Source organism: Bactrocera oleae, chromosome 4 (assembly GCF_042242935.1).
Source record: "Bactrocera oleae isolate idBacOlea1 chromosome 4, idBacOlea1, whole genome shotgun sequence".
Taxonomy (NCBI): domain Eukaryota; kingdom Metazoa; phylum Arthropoda; class Insecta; order Diptera; family Tephritidae; genus Bactrocera; species Bactrocera oleae.
This window is the reverse complement of record NC_091538.1, coordinates 70038551-70053501: the sequence shown is the minus strand read 5'-3', so window position 1 is coordinate 70053501 and position 14951 is coordinate 70038551. Positions and strand designations below refer to the sequence as shown.

At 33.6% G+C, this 14951-nt stretch overlaps 2 protein-coding genes and 1 long non-coding RNA gene across 5 annotated transcripts; 1 reads left to right on the top strand and 2 right to left on the bottom strand.

The window, feature by feature from the left end:
* Window positions 1-1233: 1233 nt before the first annotated feature.
* Window positions 1234-1621, bottom strand: LOC138857004 (uncharacterized). Its single transcript, XR_011395987.1, has 2 exons — window positions 1506-1621; window positions 1234-1445 (listed from the first exon to the last, which is right to left on the bottom strand). It is a non-coding gene; the product is annotated as an uncharacterized lncRNA (long non-coding RNA).
* Window positions 1622-3077: 1456 nt separating this feature from the next.
* On the bottom strand, window positions 3078-6363 carry LOC106626865 (uncharacterized). Its single transcript, XM_014246742.3, has 2 exons — window positions 6219-6363; window positions 3078-4130 (listed from the first exon to the last, which is right to left on the bottom strand). The coding sequence occupies exons 1-2, from the start codon at window positions 6220-6222 to the stop codon at window positions 3274-3276; spliced, it is 861 nt and encodes a 286-aa protein (XP_014102217.2). The 5' UTR covers window positions 6223-6363; the 3' UTR covers window positions 3078-3273.
* A 4131-nt stretch (window positions 6364-10494) lies between these two features.
* Window positions 10495-13897, top strand: LOC106626843 (uncharacterized). 3 transcript variants are annotated; one of them, XM_014246703.3, is made up of 4 exons: window positions 10495-10682; window positions 11025-11066; window positions 11495-12031; window positions 12572-13897. In XM_014246703.3, the coding sequence occupies exons 1-4, from the start codon at window positions 10679-10681 to the stop codon at window positions 13813-13815; spliced, it is 1827 nt and encodes a 608-aa protein (XP_014102178.1). In that variant the 5' UTR covers window positions 10495-10678; the 3' UTR covers window positions 13816-13897. The 3 variants fall into 3 exon arrangements, with proteins under 3 accessions (XP_014102178.1, XP_014102187.1, XP_014102197.1); XM_014246712.3 differs by lacking the exon at window positions 11025-11066 and having other exon boundaries at window positions 10496-10682; XM_014246722.3 differs by lacking the exon at window positions 12572-13897 and having other exon boundaries at window positions 10496-10682; window positions 11495-12449.
* The last annotated feature ends 1054 nt before the right edge of the window (window positions 13898-14951 follow it).

The window sequence follows — 14951 nt, the reverse complement described above, 5'->3', positions numbered from 1 at the left end:
CCACATGAGTACGGTTTTTTTGATAAAAGAGACCCCAAAAATACGATAAAGCGGTACCTAATTCTAGAAATAAAATTTTTAGAAAAGTATTCACCAAATCACCAGACCGATCATTTTGCTTCCTAAAGCAGCACACAGTAATTGCCATATCTGAAACCTAACAAACATGTCACAGAAAATTCTTCCAATATAACTTACTAAGTTTTGTAGGCTATTGGCATACAAAAGTTTACAAATTTCAAGCTTTTGAAGTATACAAAGTATATATTTATATATTTTAAATTATTTACATGTAGATTTACACATGTATATATTTAGTAGTGCACCTGTGTACATTTGTTCTCTTTCATCTGAACGCCTTATCTTTTTTAACTTCGTTGGAAAAAGTATGAAAAATATCAAGCCAACAGATGAAACTCTTATGGTACACTAGTGGCTTAAGAAATATTACACTGGCGGCAATCATCAAGCGTAGATACTTGGTGCTATATCTGGGGTGGTTGGTTATATCTGCGTAACTAACAACTTTTCATAAAGCAATTATGATACATAGAAAATTTTTTATTATGCCCTGAACCCCTGAACAGTGTATATAAGTTTGCCACGAAGTTTGTAACACCCAGAAGTAAATGTCGGAGGACCTATAAAATATTTGTACATACATATAAGTACATATATAAATAATCATCGTGACGAGTTGTCCGTCTGTCGACGATAGAAATGGGTGGGTAATGAGGGTGGAGGATAATATTGGAACGTTTTATTTTTCTTAAATTTTTATGCTTTTCGTTTTTATGATAAATATAATTAAAAGATTTTAAATAAATTTTATATTATAAAAAAATTTTAATTTAAATTCAAAACCCATCGCTGCCACCTGAAGAGATATAAGTGCCAATTAATTTGTAATTTTTTTCCAATATTTATGTGAGGTATCTTTCGGTAATAGTTTCCAAGGATAATGCAATAACTTTTTTATTAGATAAAAAATAATAAATAGGTATACATATTTGTTTTTGTATTTAATTCGATAAAAGACTACACCTTGGAAAACTTTACTAAAAAATTTCAAACTAAATGTGGTTCAGAAGTAGGCACATTCGGCCAACATTTATGTAAAAAAATTTACAGTCAGTATACATGATTAATATGTTTGCCAATAATGCAAAATACAAGTATGGAATATTATTTTTTTGCGTTTTTTGTTTCAACTTTATTGTGATTTGATAGCCATTTAGGTTTTTTGGGCATTTATTAATAATTGTGTGAAAATGTCTACAAATACATATACCAAATACTCATACATGTACATACATATGCTTTAATTGTTCATTCCTATGAATGGCCACTTGAAAGCCGCATTTAAACTTTACGTAAAACTAACATAACTGCACAGTTAACTACCGGTGTTTATATATTTATAACAGGAAATTGATTGTAGTATACTCATATAAAAACAGATAAAACTTACATACATACATATTTAACTTAAACTATTTTTTTACCGGTCGCGGTCACCGCTTTCTTTCTTTACCAACAGCTGAGCATCACTGGTTCTCTACAACAATCGCAGCCGATTTACCTACCTTCGCTGTACAAGCTGGACACGATCGGATGGGGATCCAATCTATGTTGGGCGCGCTTATCATAATGCCGATATGCTTGTTGCTAAAATTATGCCAAACAAGAGTCAAGCGTTTGGAGCGTGGGGCGGTGAATAAGTGAACAAACGCGATATTGAAGTATTGGCTGGCCACCACTACCCATTGGATTCCCGCCGTGCAGTCAGCTATGGTCAAACTAGGCTTGGTGAACCGTTGTATGTGGGACGTGGTTATCATGCCAACAGTTTGACACCCGGCAAAGTTCACCTATCGCACGGATGTTTGTATATTGGTTAAATGATGTAAATGTAAGCTCCTGGAAAGTTGTACACAATATGATAACTTAGATATAGATATATATTTTATACACACAAATGTCAGTACATACTATAAAATGTACAGAAACTCGATTGACGAGAGAATCGGAACCAAAGCGACCAAAGGAAAATCTTTTTAAAATTACAATGTATGTATGTAGGTATGTAGCTGCCATAAAACTGATCGATCAAAATCAACAAAAAAAGATTTTATATGTACTCTTTTATGCTATAAGTACTCTTTTATGTAGCTGTATACGGTATTATAGATGCAGCCTAAATTAATGATTTTTCCTTTGAAAACTGAAGTATCAATGAAGTAGTTTAGGGTCAACCCAGCAATTGACGTCTACCGAAACTCCAATACGTTGAAAAAATTAGCGTGGAAACTAACAAATACACCCCGTGCAACATATAAGCCCTGTGCGTAGGAAAGGGATGAAAATCACACGCACACAAAACTTTCGGTTAGTTTTGTCAATTCGATTTTAAGAAACTCATAGCAACTTTAACTGAAGCCTCTGGCAGCGCTCTTGGAAAGTTAACCAAGTATTAAATGGATATTTGGGTTACAGGGTAGGGAGCTTGTTTCGGTATTAAAAGCTGTAAGTCAGTATGAATGGGTTTGGAACTGATAAGACTGGACTTCAATAGGTGCAAATGCGGAAATATTGTGCAAACGCCTAAAAATATGCAACTATTGTACACACTTTCCAATAAGGGTTTCTTAAGCTTGAACTATGATTGATGAGCCAAATTACAACTCAAGCAAAACAATAAGAAAAATTGATTTATCAGATAAATATGTACATATGTATAGGTATAGGTATTGTCGAGTTTATTGTTTTGTATAGGCTAGCTTTTCAAGTGGAGCGACATATTGCAGAAAACGTATAATAAATAATAAATAATATATGTTCACTGCTCTTATTTGATTTCGTTGATGTACATTTTTGTCTATTATTCTACTTTAAGTAAAATCGCAACTTATAATTATTTATAACTAATATGTAAAATATGAGAAACTTTATAATTTCCCAAAATCGATTCTACAAAGGTAAAAAACATTTTTGTAGTGAATTATATATAGAATTTAAGTGTGGTATGCCTGTATGCCTGATTTGAAAGACACGAAAATAAATGCGTAAAATAAAACTTTGGTTTTCTAACTCAAATATTATATTTATTTATTAAAAAAGTTACAGTATCTAGAAAACGTATATTGACGTTTCCTTAATTTGATGTTATTTATTTTTTGTGAATGTGCGTCTTTATTCTACATTGCTTATGAGTTTTTGAGTTATGTGTATATTGTTATTCACAACATGAGACACTTGGTATATGCCAGTTCTTTAGGCGCGTACCAGAACCTCGTAATTGTTGAGGGTTATCTCCTGACCACCGAAAGGAATATACAAGCAGCCGTGAGATGGATGAATTTTGCCGGGTGTGAAGCTACCACCATAGTGGCCACGACCAATGTAGAGTGGTTCACCATCACTGGTGCGTCCACAAATAACCGCGCCTGGTGGCACCGAACCATTTGCATCGGGTACCCAACCATAGCCGTAACCGGTTAACAATTCATAATCATGCTTGACAACTTCACGACCGCCATAGGGAACATATGCGCAAGCCTTTCTGGGGATAACTTTAGCAGGCAACAAATCACCCTCATGATAGGCACGTCCCACATAGATATCATCACCATCGGCATCATGGCCGGCATGAACGGTGCCCGGTACAATATTGGGACCTGACGAGCTTATCCAAGTCTCCGGTTGTACCAGTACTTCGTAGCTATCGAGCCGACGTTCACGTCCACCAAATGGTATATAAAGGCAGCCATGTGATGGATGCACTTTGCCAGGTGTTAGACTGCCCTCCCAATGGCCACGTCCAATATATAACGGTTCACCGTCGGTTGTGCGACCGACGCGGAATGCATGTGGTGGTACACCACCGCCGTTGGCAGGTACCCAGTTGTAATGTTGGCCAGTCAACACTTCGACGTCTTGCTTATTGATCTCCTCACCGCCCCACGCCACGTACGCTTGCTGTTTGTTTGGTACAATTTTGGCTGGCAAGACGTCACCGTTGTGGTAAGCGCGTCCAACGTAGATTGGATCGCCATCCGAATCGTGGCCGGCATGCATGGCGAAGGGTGGCAAGTCGCTGTAGATGTTTGTGGAAACCCATGTGAATTCGCCTGCAAAAAAAAGAAGGAATTTTTATAATTTTTTAATAAATACGCATAAGTACATACTTATGTATGATTGAATGTTGAAATATTATTTGCACAAATATTATCGTGAAATACAGCTTGATTAATACATGTGCCGGTTAGCTAATTGAAGTACAGTTTCCACACAGTTTTATGTATGTAAGCTTACTGTCTATCTATCACTTTTAAAACTCTTCTGTACACAAAACTGTTAAACATTCATAGGAATTAGTGCAATTGCTTATTTTTAGACGCCTTATCAACTTGTTATTCAGTTAAGTAATCATAAAATAGTCAATAATAAAAGAAATAATGAAAACTGCACAAAGATACCGTTTGAAAATATTAAGCCACCGTAAGAGGACATACAAATACACTCTTAACTGTTTACATAGGTATATACATATATATATGTTTGCACACTTATCCATTTTGTTTATGACAAGTTAAGGCGTGGCTATAAAATTATAATACCGTTGATTTTGCAAAACATAAGCACATAATATATGTGTCTACTAAAAATCATGGAAAATAGTATAAAAAAAAAATAAATTCGTTTTGAGAGATCAGCAGCTGATCCAGATGTCACTTGAAATTTATTGTTTTCCGGTAAAAAAAAAGGCTCTTAACTGCACCGGTTTGTTGATCTGAAAGCTTTAAGAGGTTACATAGGTTTCACGGCTTCAAAAAACAAAAAAATTGTTATTGTCTTATTTAATTCTATAACATCTCAAGAATATTGTAATAAATTCTCAAGTTGATTCCAGTAATAGTTTTGGAGATATAGCTTTGAAAAGTTGCATGCTCGAGCTCAGCTATGTATATAGTGACTTAAAACTTTAAACGCGTTTATCTCGAAACTGTGTTTGCAAAGTCGGTTGACAAGATTTCTCGCGAACTACTCAACCGATCTTAATCAAATTTACACAGCTCTTCAAGATATCCTTTACAATGTTTTGAATTCAATTACAATTATTTTCTTTCAATTACAGTTATTTAATACAAAAAAACTCGATACATTTTCACCAAAATTTACGCTTTTCTTTAAACGTCTGTCAAAAATACAATTTTCACTTTATTTGTGTTTTTTCTCATCCTAGCACCTTTTTTCTGAGGGACTGCCGGAAATGACGTCGTAATGTCCGAGTTTTGAATATTTTCGTTTGAAAATTTCACAAAATCTTTATCAATTATATATCTTTAGAATAATTAAAAGTTTGAATAAAATATTTCATTTAAGGCGTTTTTTGTTCGATGAAATCCATGTAACCCCTTAAAATAGTGAGTAAAGATTTAAGGAGTAGTTAATTGAAATCGGCTAATGTTACTGATGCTTATTTCTTCTAGTGGTTGCAGTTAATTCAGTCTTTTTGACTGAGACTTTTTGTCTTCACAACAAACTGTTAATTTTACTATACTTATATAAAACAAATTTATAGAACATTCTATGATATTTAGGGGTACCACCAAAAATAACTAAACGTACACAAAACATGTCGAAGACCTCTCAAAACTCACAACTTTATGACAGCGAAACTGCACATAATTTGATAAAAGCAATTGAAACTTGAGATAAGATAAAATATATGTAGTTAAAAGCTTAAAAGCATCATAAATCACAAGCAAAAACAAAACATAGAATGGCACGTAAGTATGTATATTAGCTTCTTTAGAAATTAGTGGAACAATTTAGAAGAAGTACTTCAAATTACAATTTTAACTTAACAAATTTAAGTAAAAATATTGAAATTTTTGTGTTTTTAGCACTTTCACTTTTTTTTAAGAAATTGACATCAAAAATAAATTATACACTCATTTTTCTATTGGAAAAGTCTAAAAGCAATCTATCAAGGTTTTTTCTTTAGATTACAATAACTTTTCGGTGTTATATGCAATTATAAATATTTTGTATCAAACTGATTTAAGCAGCAGTAAAAATTTTATATATTTTGAAATATATATATTATATTTTTATTCATGGCACTTTCAATTAGTTTGGTTTACTCCTAAAATGTTTGACTATTTTTGGAAGTATTTCCTTTAGTATTGCCTTATTCACAGTTGCCTACTCACCCATTTTATATGTTTTAAATAGTCACTAATTTCTTAATAAATTAAATAAAAACTATTTTTTGTGCTTCTTAACGATAGTACGTTGTTTCGATTTGAACTCGCAACTGCAAATGAACATAATATATAGTTACCGCGAAAAAATATACGAAACCCTACACTAGCGAACAAAAGAAGACTTGCATTTAATGTTTTTCGAGTTTTTACTAAACACAAGTGCTTATCGTTTTAGTTTTTATTGAAAACTTTCAACTTTTGAAACAAAAGCTGGCACTAACTTGGGTCTTGATTATTCTAATTATCACTTATATATGTTTCACTATGTTCTGTTAACATTTAATGCTTGATTTTAGATATGAAGATATATTATGATTTAAATGTAAACAAAATTCAAACAAAACATATTTGGTACACTATAAATACCAATTAATAGGCCAGAACCGATAATTTTTGAAAGAAAAAAAAATCACAGTAGGATTAAAACCATTCCAAGTAATATACAGGCAATCTGTGGTTGGGAAAAACAAAACTTACCGACTTTTTAGAAAACCGCAGATATTGTGACGATATTAAGTCAAAATAATAAATAGTTTATATACAATAACAATAAATAAATTACAGTGTATTTGGCACACAAAAAGGTGCGGTTAGCTTTTGTAAAAAAAAAAAGTACAAAACTTGGGTTTTTAAATATTTGTCATAAATTTTGAGGCGAAATTTGTAAACCTGCTTTTTACATATAATTTTGCTATTTGGTTTCTTAGTACTTAGTTGCCACATCAGCATATGATTCGTTATATTGAAGTGACACTATTACCCTGAACTCCAGTGTAGTTAACAATATAACCTATGTACTTTACCGTTATCTTATCAGTATTCTATAAGTTTTGTCATAAAACAGAAAGTTTCAAGATAAAAGTCAAAAGGCTTTTGAAATACGATATTTGTTGCCAATGTATGCCCCTATATGCAAGTACAATACATACTTACATATGTATGTATATAGTACATTTTCTATAGAAATTTATATGAGTATATTTTGTAGATATGTAAATAAAATTTATGACATATCGATTGTATGTATTTCCTATTTTTCAGCACATTTGTTTTTGTTGTTTAGCAACTGCGCTTGCTATTGTGCCACAAATCGCGTGAAGCACTGGTGTAGTCAAAAGGGTTGATAAACTTTGAATAAATTAAAGTAAATAGCTTTTGTAGACAATTAAAGAGTAAAGGCAGTTTTAACAACGCTATTTTAAGCTCAGATTATTGTTTTTAAGCATGTATTATCCACTAAGAATAAGCATATATACGTATATACACGAATGATATAATTTTGTCAAGTAACTGAATAACGATCATTGTGGGTTTAAATGTATATAGTTCATTAATATATATATATATAGTTTCAGTAATATATATATGTATGTATATTTTTATATATGTACTTATGCTACATGCATAGGTTCATCCTTTATTTAAAATCTGCTAAGTTTGATATGATTGTATGCAAACAAGCGGCTGATTATGATGAAGAACTCTGAAAACGTTTGTCTATTTTTAGGTTCTTCACGTTAATGTTTATTTATACATACACATATGAAGAAATACATAAGAGCAGCAGTTTGTAGACGCCAAAAGCAAGTAGCCTTAATATAATATATGGTGAACATGGTTGAAAAGCGATGTCGCCTATTTGGCATGCTAGTTAGTTACCTTAACAAGGTTGCCAGATAAGCGGTTACTTTAAACGATTAGTGCATTTAAAATGAGCATCTCGAGGAGTATATTTTGTGCAAACTTAAAGACTTTTTCAAACAAAATTCAATTACGGAGCTTTTAAGCTTAAGCTTAAGAAATTTTTGGAAAAAAAAATAGAAAACCAGTATTTCTTTTTCGCAATTTCCTGCAAGTATTTCTGTTTCTACATATATGGTACATATACATGTACGTATGTAATTTTTATTGTACTATGTACTTTGCGATATGTGCTATATATATATTTATTTGTACGTTACTGAGCCATGATAATTCATTTACAATGAGTCACATCTATAGAAGTCAAGAAAACACCTGATGATAATGATAAGATAATGAAACAACAAACACGTATTGACAAGTAGAAAAATGTTTTTATTTTTGCACAATAAAAATTACTCCCGACTGCACAAAAAAAAGTTTGGTCATAATTTGCAAATACAAATCTATAAATTGATACCGATTGTTGTTAACGTCTGTGAAGTCCCTTTTAATGTGCTTTAAAAGGTTAGTAATAGTTTGGTGTCGGAATCTATTCCTCACGCAGAACCTAGATTTTAAAATTTCCTGTTGAGAAAATTATATATTACACAGAATTTCCATTAAATACTAATTTTTCACCACTTCACCAATACGATTAATGTTTGTTATGTAAATATCTGCAGTTCTTCAAAGTAAAAGTTCAAATATATTTTAAAAAAATCATTTTTTTAGCTCTCACAACCAATGCAAATGTTATTTGCAAGCCTTAGAGACTAATTGTATTACCACTATTACGGTCTTCAACTCCACTCGGTTGAATTAATGTTCATCTTCAGATCAACCCAACTCTTTTTTGGAATTACGAATTTCAACTTTTTTCAGTCGAAGTTTGATTGGTGTTGCCAACCTATAAAATGAAGATTTGACAAATAGTTAAATAACTGAAAATTTTTAAATGAAAAATCAAAATAATTTAATTTAGTTATTACTCAGGAAAATGCGAATTATCGAATTATCAAAATGGACATTAGTTTTAATTTATGGTTAAATGTTAGGGCCAAAACTGATGTGCTGCGCATAAGAAACAACCTTCGTGATCACTCAAATCCTTTCGAAATTATTAACACCAAGTAAGCCAAAGTTTTATTGACAATTAAATGGCTTTTAAATAATGTTTGTCGCATTTAGATGAGGAATCATTTTGTGTTTTACTAAATGAATTGAATGAACGTTACCACAAACTCTGCACTTGCTTCCTGCCGCAATCTACGATATCTATGGTTGCCTGCTTTTAAATATCACGAACACCATATTTGTGCGCCGTGTGTAAAACACCAATTACTGAGGAGGTATTTTTTTTTACTCATTTTCCATTTTCTATTAATATTTTTTCTAAACAAGTTCATTAATGTTTTTTTGATACTCTAGTCACTGGCACAGAGTTGAAAACCGTAATTCCAAAAAAAAGTTGAAGTTTGATAATATTTCTATCGAAATTTTTTTTGACGGGTTGAGTAGAAAACCATAATACCGTATTTAAAAACTTCAATCAAAATGCAGTTGAGTTGAAAAGCGTAATTGGGCCGTTTGTTTAATATGGCATAACTTTAAATATGATATTTACTTAAATATTTTGAGTATTTTGTGAGCACTTCTCATATACATATAGATAAATAAAACTTTTCAAAAAAGGTTAAATCAATGAACACGATTTAATTTAGGCTCGAATGGATCATCATTTTGAGACAACACTATCTCATGACTTATCCTTTTGATAACGGTAGGGATGTCAAATATATAACGCATATGAATTGGACAGACATTACCCATACATGTATGTATATTAGTGTGTCTTTTATTTTTCAAGTCAATTTTTTATTGCAAACGCCACCTGAAGTTTCAGTTTTTGCCCTAAAAATTATTTTACGTAAACAAGCTGTTTATTTTAAATTTAAATTTCTTTTCACGTATATGTATGTATGTAACATGGAATGTTTTGATATTTTGCATAAAGTAAGTAAATCTACAACTTTGAAAACATTATATTCTAGTAAACAATTTTTCGGTCTACAAAAAAACATTCAGTAACTGAGCATTCATACAAGACCAGATGTCGTCTAAGCAACACATATGTATGTACAAGTATGTACAAAATTTTTAAGGCACTTTTAAAAACGCTCAGTGCATTTGACCCATAACTTTAAATGCGTATAACTTTTAAATGTTTTTATTAAAAACTTGGGAAATAACGGACATCATTAAGAACATACATATGTGCCATGTGCAATCACACATACAATTGTTGGTGCGCTGTTAATCAATTAATAATAATCTAATAATAAAACAAATCGAAAATGGAAAAAATTGAATTTGGAAACATTTTTACTAAAAACATTTTGGGTTTGGTAAATTATTTGTTTGGTAAAATTATTGCTCTTTTTCGAAATATCAATGGTAATTTAAAACCGAAACGAAAGCAATACCGTTCGATAAGATAAAATAGCCCATACATATTATTCAATAAAAGACGATTTACGTTTAAAATCAACTCAGTTGAATTCATCGACGAGAACAGTTATACAGCGACCGTTGACGCACACGGAGCGTTCTAACCGTTGAATATAATTAAAGAGAAATTTTGATAACGAAGTCATAACGATTAGAAGAAATAAGTAAATAAAAGAAGATTTCTGTAATCTGTGCAAAACCAATACACAATAAATATGGGTAAGAGAAATATATTACAAAAAATGGATAAAGTGCGTTTTATAGAACTGAAAAGAGTGCAATGTTAAATGTATATTCTTAGACACTGATTTTCTATAAATAAAGCATGTGATTAAATTAACTATGAACTTATATATTTTCCTGAAAGAAGTCTTATAGTTTTATCTCTGATTGGTTCAGTGATAACACTATATCTATAACACAGATAATTGAGCGAGTGATAATAGAATTTTATAAACATACATTTGCACATACATAATAATTTGCGTGAACTTGCAAAATTATGCATTTGAGTAACCAATAGGTGTAGTCTAATATTAAAATGTCACTGCATATTTTTAGGCGCTACGATTTCGGTGCAACCCGGTGCTGTTTTCCAACACGGTAAATCGCCTTTATAATTAAAAGTGTAATTAGTTTTTGCTGCCTAAATACTTTGGTAATGATTCACACATTGCATAAGCTTTCAGAGCAAACATTTAATAACTAACACTATCGATACTTAGATACTTTCAATACTTGTATGTATGCTTGTGCATGTGCCAAATTAGCGAAATAATAGATTGCCATGATTCATACTTCGTGCGACCGACCATATGAGACCGATAATACTTCCTTAATACAAGTATAATAACACTTCTCATTTTATAACATTTATTATTTACCATACTTATACATACGTACCATTTAACTGTGCAATCACTGTTATCTTTTCTTTAAAAAGAAAAAAAAGTATATATTGTATATTAAATGTACAGTATTGCAAAAAATATTTCAATTCATGGGCTTTAATTTGACCTATTTCTTTTCAGAAACCTGGGTACATTCGTCACCATATCAGCCTGTGCCACCATTCGCCGTTATTGGTGGACGCGACAGTGATGGCACTCCCATCTATGTGGGCCGTTCATTCCACGAGGGCGATAACCTACCGGCCAAAGTGGTACCGAGCAAAGGATGCGGTTATGTCTGCTGGGGCGGTAAGGAAATACAAAAAACACACTATGAGCTGCTAGTGGGTCAAGGCTATGCTTGGGTAACATGTTATGGCGGTTCTGTGCCGCCCAATGCTGTGCGCAGCGGTACCACACGCAACGGTGAGCCATTGTATATAGGTCGTGGACATTATGCGAACAGTTTAACCGTTGGTAAAATACATCCATCGCATGGCTGCTTGTATATACCGTTTGGAGGTAATGAAGTGCGTCTTGACTCATACGAAGTGCTCATCAGACAGGCCACAGATCAATGGGTGCCCACAACACCACACCACGTGCCGCCGAATGCTGTCGTTGGTGGCTACGATTCTGATCGAGCGCCTATCTATGTGGGTCGTGCCATGCATGAAGGTGAGCTGCTGCCTGCTAAGTTTGTTCCCAACAAAGGTAGTGCATACGTCTGTTGTGGCGGTTACGAGATCAATAAGCCCTCTTTCGATGTCCTCTGTGGCTACGGTTACAGCTGGGTGCATGTATATAATCACGCCATCCCACCGAATGCTGTTATAAGCGGCGTCGGGCGCAACGGTAATCGTTTGTATGTCGGTCGTGGCCATTATCAGGGTAGCTTAACTCCCGGTTTAGTTTCACAATTGCAACGCTGCCTCTTTATACCATATGGTGGTCGCGAAATTCGTGTCGACTCATACGAGGTTCTCTGCCGCGTTTAAGTTTTATTACTTTTCTATTGATTAGAACAAATTTGTACGAAAAGCACTGTAAAAATAAAAAGCATATTTGGTATGAAATATATAAAAATACGATTTAATCATTGCTATATCTCTCAAACTCGAACAACGCGGACGTATGCACCCTTTTGTTGAATTTTTATAGTTTAGGCGATTCTCACATGGAAAATAAATTTTATTTTATCTTTTTATTAAACTTTAGACCTCAAATGGGTGCATTCGTCCGCATACGCCTCTATTCCACCAAATGCCGTACTTGGCGGTAACGACTTTGACGGCGATACTATCTACGTCGGTCGCACATTTCACAATGGCGATACTCTAGTGGCACAGATTGTGCCCAAGAAGCAAATTGCATTTGTATCATGGCATGGAGAAGCAATTCCCAAGGATCATTTTGAGGTACTCTGCGGCACAAATCTTACCTGGCGACAATGTTATGATCATGTTATACCAGAGAATGCTGTAATTTGTGGCAAGACAGCCCTGGGCCAACCAGTTTATATTGGGCGTGGACATTATGAAGGCAGTTTGAGTGTTGGAAAAGTTTCATCAGTTCATCGCGCCTTATTCATACCATTTAAAACTGCCGAACGTCGTTTGGAATCTTATGAAATTCTAGTGGAGCAAAAACGCAGTGAAGGCTGGGCAGTTGGTGATACAACAACAACACCACCACCACCACCACCACTACCAACAGAAGAAATGAAACCATCATATCCCGTACCCCCCATTGTGGATGTAAAACCATATATACCACCACAAGATGTGAAGCCCCCATTGGGGCCACCAATGCCTATGCCAATGCCAATGCCACAACCACTCGGTCCACCACCAACAACCGATCCCTACAATCCGCATGCAGTTTTCGATCCGCCGCCACCATATCACTCAATCGGTGTTCCAGTCTATCCACCTACCCCGCCAATTCCACCTTATATACCACCCAGACAGCCAGCTGGTGATGGTCCGCAACAATCTGATACTTGGGTTGTTTCAAGCGCCAATTATACGCCACAGAATGCTGTATACGCCGGACACGATACTGATATGTCACCAATTGTGATTTGTCGTTGCTTTCACAATGGTGACTTGTTACCAGGCAAAGCGATACCGAGCCGTGCTTGCGCCTATGTCTCTTATGCGGGTCAGGAGATTCAAAAAGAAAGTTTCGAGATTCTCATCGGTGAGGGTTACGATTGGATGCCGGCTTCGAATGGTGTGTTACCACCAGGTGCTATAGAGGCAGGTCGCACTGTTAACGGCGAAATATTGTATGTGGGTAGAGCTCATTACAGTGGCAGTCTTACACCGGGTAAAATTCAACCTTCACACGGTGCACTCTACATTGCCTTCGGTGGTTGTGAGCGAAGGATATCCAACTATGAAGTACTTGTACGCCGCAACAATTTTTACCGAGATGAAGCGATAAAAATCTGTTATTGAATGATGAAATGTGATTAATTTGTTTGTAACACAGTTTCCATATATTTTAACTTACAAGTATATATACACACTTACATATGTACATACGTATTTCTTTAATCATTTCAATATTTACAAAGCGAAATCTAATTACACTAGATTTTAAAATGTTGCTTTACTTTTTCCTCTAAATTATGCATACAAATAATTCCTGTATATAAAAATTGATTCAAAGTGTTACATCAATAGTTTCGTTTACATCAAAATCAATATTCTAAAAATAAATAATTTATAATATCTTTCACAGAGTCAGAGCTAGCACTAGGTATGCAGATATACATACTTACTTAGAAAAATCTTTACGTTTATTGAGGGCTTTTGAGGTATTTCACAACGTACTGAAATGTCTTTTAATAACGCAAATTAAACAGTTCCAACCACACGCATATCAGTAAAACCATGTGCACTAGATAAGCACAAGCCAAATGTACATACATGTATGTGTATTTGTATATTTCTTATAACTCTTTGACAGAGGTATGACCGATATTATTTTCTTTATTTCATAGAACATTCAAACATGTGTTAAATTTTTACATCCTCGCAACATGTTGCTACATAATATAATAGTTTAGTTCATCTAACGGGTTTCTTAGCAATTTTTTGACCACTGCTACGCACACAAAATGCCGATAATCGAAAACCTAGAAAACGTCATAACTAAGCCGCAACCTAAGATACAAAATAAATAAAATCCGATGATAACTTTTCATATAACTAAAATCATTTTGTGTTATACAGATGGGCTTTATACATAAGAGCCGGTGTCAAGAATGCAAGTAGTTCCTTCGTAACTACTCGATCAATTTCCAAATTGATACATTACAAGTATATTATCCCTACTGAGCGAAATCGGACTACAAATATGCCATCTACCCATCAATAAATTTTTAATTCAATTTGATTCTTTCATTTTACAGTAAATGAATCGTGAGTCAATGACGTTTTCGAATTAAAACTTTATACAAACTTGCCACGTTCAAAAATTGTCGTTATCGGCCCATAACTTTTCAAGGCGCCGAATATGTGGACCCCAGTACCTTTAACTGACTTTTTAAAGAGAGTATCATTGAATCTGTGCGATATATTATTGTAAT

Excerpts from the sequence above, each read along its gene's own strand:
- LOC106626843 (XM_014246703.3), top strand. Across the intron at positions 11,067-11,494 it reads CGGTGCTGTTTTCCAACACG|AAACCTGGGTACATTCGTCA; the intron begins GTAAATCGCCTT and ends ATTTCTTTTCAG. Across the intron at positions 12,032-12,571 it reads GGGTCGTGCCATGCATGAAG|ACCTCAAATGGGTGCATTCG; the intron begins GTGAGCTGCTGC and ends ATTAAACTTTAG.